The 12,737-nt window shown below is 23.8% G+C and overlaps 3 protein-coding genes across 3 annotated transcripts; 2 read left to right on the forward strand and 1 right to left on the reverse strand. All coding sequences in view use genetic code 6, as the record gives it.

Annotated features, from left to right (window-relative positions):
- Positions 1-120: 120 nt before the first annotated feature.
- Positions 121-4,103, forward strand: TTHERM_01020710 (zinc finger, C3HC4 type (RING finger) protein; the record flags this gene model as incomplete). Its single annotated transcript, XM_001025548.2, has 9 exons — positions 121-578; positions 683-956; positions 1,167-1,377; positions 1,623-1,878; positions 1,974-2,125; positions 2,274-2,516; positions 2,584-3,291; positions 3,573-3,637; positions 3,699-4,103. Exons 1-9 carry the CDS (start codon positions 280-282, stop codon positions 4,101-4,103), a joined length of 2,613 nt encoding a protein of 870 aa, XP_001025548.2. The 5' UTR covers positions 121-279.
- A 999-nt stretch (positions 4,104-5,102) lies between these two features.
- On the reverse strand, positions 5,103-7,211 carry TTHERM_01020720 (PB1 domain protein; the record flags this gene model as incomplete). The annotated part of the gene is made up of 1 exon (XM_001025549.3): positions 5,103-7,211. The coding sequence occupies exon 1, from the start codon at positions 7,134-7,136 to the stop codon at positions 5,103-5,105; it is 2,034 nt and encodes a 677-aa protein (XP_001025549.1). The 5' UTR covers positions 7,137-7,211.
- Positions 7,212-8,467: 1,256 nt separating this feature from the next.
- Positions 8,468-11,466, forward strand: TTHERM_01020730 (zinc finger, C3HC4 type (RING finger) protein; the record flags this gene model as incomplete). The annotated part of the gene is made up of 3 exons (XM_001025550.2): positions 8,468-8,706; positions 8,801-10,262; positions 10,360-11,466. The coding sequence occupies exons 1-3, from the start codon at positions 8,588-8,590 to the stop codon at positions 11,464-11,466; spliced, it is 2,688 nt and encodes an 895-aa protein (XP_001025550.2). The 5' UTR covers positions 8,468-8,587.
- Positions 11,467-12,737: the final 1,271 nt, after the last annotated feature.

The following is a 12,737-nucleotide window of genomic DNA, read 5'->3' on the forward strand; positions in this document are numbered from 1 at the left end:
CTAGAAATAATTCTATGAACGCATATACAAATTAAGGTTCTATCTAAAAATTTTAAGAAAAAAAGCATTTTGAAGGTGTTAGCATAGAGAAGAGTTATTAACTATTAATTAAAAAAGAAATCAATTTAAATTAAATAAATTGAAAATAATAAAAAAATATAATTTAAGGTCCATATAAATATTAAATAAATAATAAACAGAAAGTAGAAAACTCACTTTCTAAATTTCTTAGTAAATTTATAAATAAATCAACCAAATAGCAAAAATTAGATAGATAAAATGATTCAAGAATAAGTTTAAGTAAACCAGGAACAAGCTCCTTAAGAAAATTAACAACAGTAATAGAAAAAAGACCTAATAGAGAAACTATCAAAAAATTGCTCCGATATAGTTAAAAATATTAACATGAACAGTGCTTACTTTAACATATTTCTAATTTTAGTACTCTTAATTTAAGCAGCAGATCTTTCATATATTGTTGTATTATGTTTTCTATGGGTATTCGATATATAGGAGTTTTAGAATTAAATTAAGTATTATAGATCTATTCAGCATATAGATAACGCTTTTGAGGCATAGTAATTTTAGTTACATTACTTCACTTTGAAATTAAAAAATCATTTTACTATAAATCTACTACAATTTCTATGATTTTCATGCTCTAATTTTTAACTTAAAATAGCAAATAGAGAATAAAGAGATAAATTAAAATAGAAATATTGGACTGCATAGTTGGGTTTCTATTTAAATTAAGCATATTGCTCTATTTTTAAGGTTATATTAGCTCCCTCTCATAGCCTTCGATTGCAGCAATTGGATATTATTTCTTGAGAGTAGTTTTTAATCTACTTTGTAGATCCTACAAAAAGGAGGATTTTGATGCAGAAGTAGAGCTAAGTGATGGTTATTAATTGATTCAAGCTGAAAAACAATCTAACTCATTCTATTTTATTATTGTAATGCAAAAAAATTATTTTTCAAAATACTTTCCTTTATTTATCACATGTCATTCATACATTTTTACTAATTTATTAAGTTATTAAGCAAAGAATTAAGTTCTTTACAATAACAAAACGAATTAAAAACTATTAACAAAATTATCAATGGTTTTTTTACTCAAAAATTTTAAATAAACTGAACTAACAAATATTAATTTCCCTAAACAGAATTACTGGATTTTTCGCGTTTACATCATCTCATAGGCAATTTTCTTTAGCTTGAAATTAGAAAATTATATTGACTGGAGTTGGAGTGAAGTATTTTGGATTTATTGGGTATTTTTTTGCATCATAATTGGTATTACCTTGATTATTTTTCTATTACTTGTGGTAAAAATATGCGATTTTTGTGGAGGAGCAAAAACTGAATTGATAGAAAGTAATTTAAATTTATTTTTATTAAATCATAAAAAACTACAACTTTTAAATGGCAATTTGCATCGATGAAAAAAGCCAACTTTCAAGAAAGAAAAAAAAGTATCAACGAATTATATAAAAGAAATATTTTAATAAAATTTACACTGATATTTCATCTTTCTTGCTTGTAGACCTTTTCCCCAATAAAAATTACTATTCTATTTGATTTATCTATCTAACTAATTAATTGTCAAATAAATAAAAAAGTACAAGGGCTATTTTGGTTTTTCTTGATTATGGGATTTATTTCAGCTAATTCGAGCTATTCCGTTTTAACTTACACTGATGTTTTAACTGATTTAGACCGTGCAAATAATACTATTGGTAAAACTACAGAGCAAATGTATGAAGATCAATTAAATCTAAAAAATACTTAGAAGAGTTTAGTACCAATTATTTTTCAAGTTGTTGGGGGATTTTGTGGATAAATCTTATACTTTTTACTACTTAGACACCAAATTTCGTAATTTATAATAAAATTTTTTTTTATATTATTCTCTATTTGTATTTTTTAAATTAATTCATATTTTACATTAAATTTAATTTAACTTATTAAAGAGCTTTCGTGAGATTAATAATGTTTGAGTATGGAGATTAGTAAGAAGAAGAAGATTTGGAGCATTAGCATTAATAAGAAGTAAACGAATAATAAAATTAAGCTAACAATATCAGAGATTAAAGAGCTCCTCCTAAAAAAGTGAGGATGGCATGTAATTTTGATAATATTTTTATTCATTTTTATTAAAAAAAGGTTTTTATATTTTTGTATTAATTTTATTAAGTTTAATTAAGCAAGCTATTTTTATTTAATAAAATGAAAATTACAATTACTAAAGATTCTTAAAATATTTAATTCAGATAAGTCCAAATTAGTGCTAGAAGAAAAAGAGGTAGCTCCTACGATGAATTTACCTCAGTTTGTTTCAAAAGTTTCTTCTACTTATTTTAAGTTCTTAATGAATAAAAAAGATGCCTAGAATGAAATTAAGTAGAAATAAAAGTCTAAACCAAAAAAATAAAAACCTTAGTAGGTTTAAGTTAACTCTCCTTAGAATGCAACTGACGAGAGAAGCATGAAAGGAAAAAGCTATTCGAAAAGAAGTACAAAAATAATTAAATCAAATTGATTTAGAATTATAATAATATTAATGTTTTTTTTTGAATCAAGGTTTAAATAGAAGTGCTACAGCAACTGTAACTATTAATACACAAGGTAATGTCAACACATAGGCTGATATGCTACATTCTTCTAGATTAAATACATAAGACAAATAATTTGCTGAGAATGATTTCGAAGATGTTTTCAAAGAAGGAAGTTCTGGAAGTCAAGACAAAAAGGATTTAAGAGGAGAAAACAATTTAAAAAAGAATAAAAAGGCCCTTATTAAATAAAAGTTTAATGAAATTCCTAATTTTATATCTCCAAAAGAAAAAAATTCAATAAAAATTTAGCTCTAATAAAATGCTTTTGATAATAATTAAGATGATGATTAGCATGAACCAAATTAAAATCAAAGAAGATAAATCAGTATGGCAAATCCTAATAATCATATGAATGCAATATCAATTGGTAAAGGGCAAAAAGATCTAAATATGACTGCTCCCTTTGTTGTTCATGGTGCACATGATCATATTAAAGAGGAAGAAGATGAACATGAAAGCTATTTCTAAGATAGAAAAAATAATTAAGAGATGCACAATAAAGAAGGGATCAGTCAAAATGAATGTGTTATCCAGTTTGATGAAGAAAGCTAGGTGCAAACAAAAAATGGTTTGGATTCATCAAGAATTTAAAGTTAATAACAATCTGTTTCTACATGTTTGGTATGCTTTGATGCTACCCCTGATTCTATTTTCAATCCATGTGGCCATGGAGGTAAATTCAATATTTGCAGAAATTAATTTATCTATGAAACAAATTTTTAGTAGAATTGTGCGAATATTTGGCTTTTAAAATATTAACATCTATTGATACAAATTTTAATTTTTTTTTGGGTAAATAAAATCTAAATTTTCTATTTATTGATCCTCAAAATTCTGAAATTAAAATATTTTTGTGTATTTATATTAAAATATAAAAAATAAAACAACTCTTATTTTTAGTTATTTTTATTTTACGATTATTTTACACAATAAAAAATGTATTTAAATATCTAGGTTTGTGTTACGAATGTGCCATAGATTTAATGAAAAAAACTGGTGAGTGTTATCTCTGTAGACAAGTAAAAATTTATTTTAGTTTTTCATGATGATGATAATTTTAATTTCTCCATTAATAAAAAGAAAATTGAGGAAATATTGAAGATTGATATAGAAAGCAGAAATCAAGGAATAATGAAAATAATTACAACAACAAAATTAGTAAAAGTTAGAGAAAAGATAGAAATAAGTGAATAAGAATACCAGTATTATTCTGCTTTAAGAAGGAATCGTAGATAATAGCAACAGTAATAAGGTATCCCTGAATAGCAATCTTCGAATGGCCAAAACTAAATTTAACATCCATAAAATTAATAAATCTAATAATAATTGTAATAAGCTATTTAACAAAGAGAGTAATAATATTAATCTAATGATCATTAGCATTAAAATATAAATTAGATCTTGAGTTAAGAAAATATGGATGTTAATAATTAATGTTAAATCTAACAAAATCTAGTAAATTAAAATGAAGACAATGTAGATTGAAACATTAAAGAATTTGTTTCAATTACTGATAAGCAATGATTGAGGTCAAAAGAAAATATAACTATTTTAATTAAAACACATTTTAACTATTCTATAAAGACACATAAATATTACTTTTATAACAAAAAAGTTAAAAATAAACTTTTTCAAAAAATCATCGAATATGAAAAAATTTTTATGCAATTAAAAGAGAAAGTGTTTTGAAAAATTATTTTATCTATCCTAATAGATAGTTAAATAAGGTATTAAAAAACGCATTTAGTAATTTTATAACTTACATAATAATATTTGTTTGATGATTTAATTTTAAATCATTGTAGTTACTTTCAATTATTGTTTGTTGTAATTTTACTTGATTAGATTATTTTTTACAAATCCACAAAAAAATGAAAATTAAGTTAAATTAATTTTAGTTAATTCATATTTTACATTCAAATTAATTTTAAATTTGATAAGAGCCTAAATTTAATTTTGATAAAAACTCAAAAGATTTAAATTTTTTAAATTATTTATTTTAATAACTTATTTATATTTATAAATTAATAAATGAATTTAGTAATTTTATTTATGCTTTAAATGCATGGTTTAGCAATAAATAATACAAATTTTCATATTATTTAATGTTTTTTTTGTTGTTGTTGTTGTTTAAAATTGTTTTGCTAGTTTTGTTTAAAAATTTTTTAAAATGAGAAGAATAGAGAGTTTTGCTTTTAAAAATTATAAAAAAAATAAATTTTATCAAGCTTTTAAAAAAATGAATTAGAGTTGAGTTGAAATTTTTAAATTTGAACTGAAAATATAAGTCATATAATTAGTAAGTAACATAAATTATATTGTGCAATTGTTTATTATAATATAATTATAATTATAAATCCAAATCTTAGTCCAAAGAGCAAAACCTTTAAATTTTAAATTTGCTTTATTAGTTTTTATATTTATTTATTTATTTATTTATTGATTGATTGAATTTTTATTAGGATAATAATTGTATAACAAATTTCATTTTTCTTAGTATCTCTCCATCACGTTAGTAGTATAAATCTAATCTATTAAATCATTTACAGTTAAATTTTTATAATCTAATACGTATTGGAGATAGATATTTGGGTTTTCTTAAGTTAATGAAGCTATTTGTTTAGCTTTATTTACTATTTCTTCAGGATAGTCTTTATGAAGATTTTGTATTATTTCTTAATTAAGCTGCAAGGCTTAATTTTCTTTCTCCTTCAGAATCTTTTTAATATTTTCTTCTTCTAGCTATTTTTCTTTACGGATTTTCTCTTATTATTATTTCAAGCGCTCTTCAACTACACAATCATCTTCGTACCTAGAATCCTTCTTCACCATTACCAATTTACTAGAATCGACTTTTTCATCTTATTATTTCTTTTGATTGCTGGGATTAGATATTTCTTTGCTCTCTTCTTCAATGTCTTCTTCAATATTTATTTATTGTTACTTAATTTACGACTTAGCAATCATTTCATCGCTGATATTAGAACTATGATTTTTTTGGTTTACTTAGCTTTAAATTAATTCTTTCAGTTACATGTCTCTAGCAATTTCTAATTTTTGAATTAGGGTGGTTGTTAATTCATCATATGAAGTGTTTAACAAGTTGGAATCAGTGATTAATGCAAGGTTATTAAATTTAGGTATTAATTCTTGGAATATTCTGTCGAAGCGAGATATCTTTTCTTAACGACGGAAGTTTTCCCAGTTAGCTCTTGAGTATTCTGGTAGTAATTCATTGACTCTATTATCTACAAATTACTTGATTTTCTCTTCAACATTTTCATTTATCAAATTTTATTGTAAATTTTAGATCTAAGATTCAAACTACTATGATTATTTCTCCAAAACCTTCAGTAATTATGCTTAGTTTTCTTCTAACTATTTGATTCTTTCAAGGTAAGGCATAAAAGATTAAATTTCAGATTTTTAGTTGTGTTGCTCTTGTTTAAGGGATTCAACTTGAATTTCTGGCTAGCTAGATAAGCTTTTGTTTTGATTAGAGCAAGCTTATTGTTAGAAATCTTCCATATTAATCAAGTCAGCTTGAATTTAATTATCACATTAATCTATCTTTGCTTGAGTTTTTTTGTCTTATAAATCAACTCTGACAGTTTAAAAGGAGTTATCTATTAATTCCACATTTGCTTGAGACTATGTATCTTTAGACTCTACTTGAATTTATGTTGAATTATCTACACAAACCGCAGAAAGAGTTTAATCTTAGGCATCACTTTAATTAATCTGTGCCTAATAAGATTTATCGCAATGCACAGTATAAATCTACTATTCTTAATCTTTTAAAGTGACTCCAGCTTAATTTTATTAATCTTAAGTTTCAATATTCTTTGAATCAAAGTTACATTAAACAGATTAATCGTTTTCTAATCTTGTCTAACTTCTTGAAGAACCCTAGTCAACACCATTTTAGGATTTGTCTTAGTTTTTTTGTTCTTCGGCTTCTTCAACTTCATCGTCATCACTGAATTCATCATTAAATGAAGAATTGTTAATTGCTTCATCATCTTTCACATCTTAATCATTTTAGATTTATTCTCTTTTTTAAGAGTTTCCACCATCTTACACCATATTCTCTTATGCTTTATCTAATGATTTGCTAATTTCAATTTTATTATCATTTTAGTTTAAACTTTTTTATTAAGCAACTTTAGCCCTTTCTTCTCCAGAATCCGAATCACAACATGAGCTTTCTTCATCTTCTTCTTCCTCTTCAGCTTCTTCATCGTCAAAATCTTCATTATCTGTGGCATCTGAATCTGAGTAGGGTTTAATATTAATCACAATATCCTTTTCTTCAGATTAAAATGATTGCAAGTCTTCATCACAACTTATAGTAATTTCATCATTATCAGAATCCACATAATAAATTCTAATCTTATCTGGAAGAGAATCAAACTTTAGTTTGATGACTTTTTTCAGATCTTCAAACGTCTTCACGCTTTCTTCCAATTTAATTAGCTTATCTTAAAATTTTATACTGATTTTTTTACTCGAATTCATTAAGCTTTTTTTTTTGATTTCACTTCTTTTCTATATTTAAAAATTCTATTCTGAATATAATTTTTGTAATAATTTAAAAGTGTTTATCCTTAAATTAAAGCCAGTTTGCACCAAGCAAATAAGAATTTCTTTAACTTTAATAGAAGAATTTTAAAAAGAGAGGCTTTTGATCTATATTATCAATAACTCCTTCAGAATCGTATTATTAATTTCTTTCTGATATTCTTAATCAGAATTATCTTGTCTGTCTACATGAACTATTATTCTAATATTTCTTTCTATAAATTTTAAGGGCTTTTCATTAATAAAGTTCAATCAAATTTAGAAAATAATAATTAACCAAAATTGAAGCAAAATAACATCAAACTTCTTTTTAAATTATCAAAATAATAGAAATAATAACTTTAAAAAAATAGCATTAATATATTTCTTTTACGTGATTAATTTAATTATTTGTTAAAATATGTTTTAATTAAATAATAGCTAAGTATTTTTAAGGTTAATAATTATTTTTAATTTTTATGTAAAAACTCTTATTGTCTTAACAATTAGAGTAGAATTTGTCTATATCTGCTATGGAAAATTTGTGCAGAAAAAAGATGATAATGAATATAATATGAGTTTTTTTATTTTATAAAGCTTCCCATAAATTTTAGATTCTCCAAATTAATATACCTAAATTTCGATAGATTTATTTTATTTTCAAATTTCATTTAACTTTCATATTTAAAAAAAATAAAATATTAATCTCATCAAATGATTTAAAAAGATGATTTATAAAGAGCTCTGCAATATTTTTTACTGAATTCAAAAGTATTTTAATCTAAATAGAATATTTAACCAACAGATTAGAATATAATAACTAAAAAGAGTAAATAATAATATAAAATTGATAATGGTTTATTTGTTTTTTTAACTTGAATTAGTGAGTGTTGGCTGATCAAATAAACATTTAATTAGTAATAATAATTTTTTAGAAAAGAGTTTAAAATTTAATTCACAAAAGTAAAAAATTAATGCTATTACAAATACAATTTTGCTGAATAGATTTCAATACCTTTGATTAAATTAACAATTTACTTCCAGAAAATTTCTTTGGATTTTTCGCTTTTACATAAAGAAATAAAAGAATTTATTGGAATTTATAAAGGAAAATTGCTTTGTCTTTTGGACTAACTTATTTAACTTTAAAATGATTTTATCAATATATTTAAATTTTACATAATTTAGAAAATAAATGAATGAGTAAATGATAGATTTTAAACATTATTAGTTTTTATTTGAATTAATTATTTTAATTAAATCCATATCATCTATTTATGTTCGTAATATTATAAATTTCTTCACATTATAATCAAATTAGCTTGGTTTTTAGCTAAGTATTATTAAGAATATTAATAATTACTTGTATCATTCCTATTTAGATAATTTGTAAAAACTTGTAAATCACAATGCTTAATAATAATTAAACTATTTAAAGAAGGTCTACACCTAGTTAGCAATAACAGCAGCAAAGAAGAATTTTGCTAGCTTAAAAGACATCTGACGAGCCTCAAATAACTAACAACAGGTAAGTTTAAATCAATTTCTGATTTCATTTCTGATTTCTTTAGAGATAGTTATTTTATGATTTTAAAAATTAATTAATTTTGTGTCTTTAAAAGGAATATTAGAATCACTACTTAAGCACAGTAAAAGTATGTCCCTTCTGCAAACAGACAAGTTTAAAATGCATCATAAAATTAAAACTCGACTGCAACTAATGTTATAAATAAAAACTACAGCAGAATTACTGAAAAGAATAACTAAAATTAAGAAAACTAAGGTTAAGTAGTTTAATCTAATAATAGAGTCATCATCGAAAGATAATAAACACTGATGAAATAAAATAATGATATTACTTAAAGGACAAGCATTATTTCAAATAATCAAAGTAGTCTTTAGAAAAATACAAAACCTTCAGGGTAGCAATAAAGCAATATTAAAAGTGAGTAAAAACCCTCATTTATGATAAGAAAAACAAATAACAATATTATCCAAAATAAAAGCTCTTTGACAAATAATTCTAGTTAGAATTCAAATTAATAAAGTTAACTATAGCAACAAAACAAAAATACAGCTTCATCAAATACAGCTACAAATAATTTAGGTGTTTAGAAATCCACATACCCAAATGCTTAAAATAATTTATAATCCCCCACAAATCCAATAAGGAAATATAAAGAATCAACAAACTAGAATATGATAGGCTAAAATGAGCGCAATAACCTTAACGATCTAACTGATTCAATACCATCTCTATCATAACTTAATGGAAACAGTAACTAAAATAATGTGAGTTCAAGCAACAGCCAAATACCCTCTTCTAGCAATCTAAATAATTTCAGAACTACAGAATAATCAAATATTGTAAATAGGAGGTTAACATCAACAAATACTGCAACAAATGTATCAGCTAATACATAAAATTAACACTCAAATTAAATATCTTAAAACAACAATAATATTTTTACTCAGGCCTCTTAATAATAATCAAATAATGAATAAATTAACACCAACACAAATTCTAATCTCAGAAATCCTCAATAAGAAAATAGAATATTTGGTTCTTCTAATATACAAAATACTTATTCCTAAAATAATTCTGAAAATAATACACAACAGACACAATAAAATAGTTAAATGTAATCATCATAGTAAAGGACACAGCAGCTTTCTAATCCTTTAAGCAATAATTCACTGGCTTCTTAGCTGAATAGCTTAAGAGGTAATAATCCCTAAAGAGATAATAATCAGAATACTGTGAATACTTAACCACGTTAGGTCAGATAAACTATTAATACAGATAGCAATCCTACTCTAAGCTAAAATAATCAAGTTTCTGGAACTTAGAGACTGAATGGGCCAGATAGTTAATGGCTTAGAGAAACACAAAATGCATTACAATCTATAAATTCTATTTTAAGCCAAACCAATAATGCTCTAAACAGAGCCGAAAATTTATCAGGAAATGTTATAAATACAAATATTTCGTCATCAACAGCTACCCAAGCACGCAATACAAGACTTAATCCATTTTCCCCTTCTAATACTGATACAAACAACAGATAAGAATCTGCAGTCGAGGCATATAAATTTTAACATTAATATAAAATATTTTAAAATTTTAGTTTATGTTCAGATATTATTACGGATTTAAATATTTATTCCATAATTAAAATAGGAGATGTAAAGGGATCTCGAGTAGCTCAGCTAGCAAAGAAGATAACAAGAATAATAAATTTTAGCTAGATAGGCATTCGAAGATAGAATGGCTAGGGCCAATCATTAAGTTCGTTAAATTATAAGAGATGATTATAGGAGAAATAATGGAAGAGACATGAGTGATCTTTCAAGCGAAGATTCGAACCTTGAAAGTGATGAAGAAGAATAAAAAACAAACGGAAATAACCGTCTATCAAGACTTAATCGTTTGATTAGGAATAGAAACGAGTCTTCAAGTAGCAGTGATTCTGATAGTGAAGAAGAGAAAAAAGATGAACAAGATAGAAATAGAGATAGAGGAAGAACTTATGCATCAAGCAGTGTGCCTCCTGTAAGAAATAACTCAAATTCGAACAATGTTTATTTGCTTAATTTTAGAAATAGAGCTAATAATGAAGCTCCAAATTAAAATAGCAATAGTAATAATAACGGTCCAAGCTAAACTTTAGCATAGAGACTAGGAATAAATTTTGATATGGTATATAATGGTAGATCAGAAAATCCTAGCCAAAGACCTCCAGGCTCTTTTGTTCAGAGATTAATTGAGTAATCAAATTAAAATAATTCAAACAGGCCAAATAACTAAAACTAACCAGCATAAAATGGAGGGACGACTAGAACCTTTAGAGTTACTTTACCTATAAATCCTAATAATGTAAACTAAAGAAATTTATTAGAGGGATTGAGCAACCTTGTAAATTAAATGAACAGCAGCTTGGGAAGTTTATCTGGTTCAAATAACATTTCTAGGCTAGAAGAGTTAGCTTAATGGGTAGCAACTATTCGTCTTCTTTAGTAATTTACTTAGCCTAGAAAATTATCAGAAGAGCAACTAAGAGAATTTCCAGTTATTATTGTTAAAGAAGTAGAGGATAATGAAATATGCTCTATCTGTTTAGATGAATGGTAAATAAATGATCAAGCTAAGATTTTAGGTTGCATGCACAAATTCCATCCTAAATGCATCGATGACTGGCTAAAAGAAAAAACAATATGTCCTTACTGCAAGTAGGATTAAATATAATTTTTTTCAGATAAGATCCCAGAGAATCTGCTGTAGTAATGACAATAAATTTGGTAATTAAAAACTAATTTAAATTGTTTATTCTAACTGTAATTTAAAATAAATTTATAATATCTGAATTAATATTATATTTTAAAATATGTTTATTATATATATATTTATTTGATTGTTAATTTACTTGAATTTCATAAATTTATGTAAAAGCTAAATTAATAGAGTTTCAGCTAAAATATAGTTCTTTTCTGAATTGTCAAACATTAAAAATAATAACTTATAAAATTAATTATCGCATAATAAAAAACATAAAAGTTAAATAAATTAATTTGATTTAACTTTTAAATTGTTCTATAAGATACTCTTTTATGTCTATTTGAAAAAAAGAAAAAAATTTTGAACAGCTTTTTGTTTTCGTGAAATTTAAATAAAATAACAAAAATACATTTGTCTATTTTTATTATTTATTTGAATATGTCAAACAAAACACTGTAAGTAAACAAAAGAATGTTTTTCAACAGAAATAATATTTATTATATATATATATAATTTGCTCATTAAACTCCACTAATTAGTGAATTAAGTTTAATATAGTTAACATTAGTTTAATTATTTATTTATTTATTTATATGTTTTGAAACTTTTGATTTGTTTAAAAGTTTGTTCATTTTCATTCATTATTAGTTAAGATTATTAGAAATTTGATCACTTAATTCAGAAAATTTACTAGAGATAAAAATTAAATTAAGTTATGTTAGTCAAAATACATTTTTAAAGAAAAAAATATGGAATCTGTTTATTTATCTTATTTTAATGTGAAAGTTATTCTATGCCTTTTTTTGCTTATAAGATAAACTAGTCAATTACAACTCAAATATCTATGAAAAGATATTTCAGCTGAAATTACGCATTTTAGTTTTACAAAAAAATTACATTTTTAGTAGTATTAATTTTGTATTTTGAAAAGTAAATTAGATGAAAAAATTACTGTTTTTTTGATTATTATTTATGTTTGTAACAATAAATATTTTAGAAATCAGTAAGATTTTCTTTTTCAAATTTATTTTTTATAAAAATAAGTAATTAAATTGAAAGACGCAAAGGTATTTAAAATATTATTTCATTCATAAAAATTTTGAATAATTTCTTAAAGTTACATTCAACAACATATATCTTCTATAAATAAAAATTTACTAAAAATAAATTTAATTCTTTTTTATTTAAATAAGTTCTATGCTTCCTTTTTTACTTGGGATATCTCTAAATTTAGTAAAAACTAGCTGAAGAAATTCAATTTTGGTAATAGCAATTAAAATAAG

The sequence above is a fragment of the Tetrahymena thermophila genome (assembly GCF_000189635.1).
Source record: "Tetrahymena thermophila SB210 genomic scaffold scf_8254194, whole genome shotgun sequence".
NCBI classification, from domain to species: Eukaryota; Ciliophora; class Oligohymenophorea; order Hymenostomatida; family Tetrahymenidae; genus Tetrahymena; species Tetrahymena thermophila.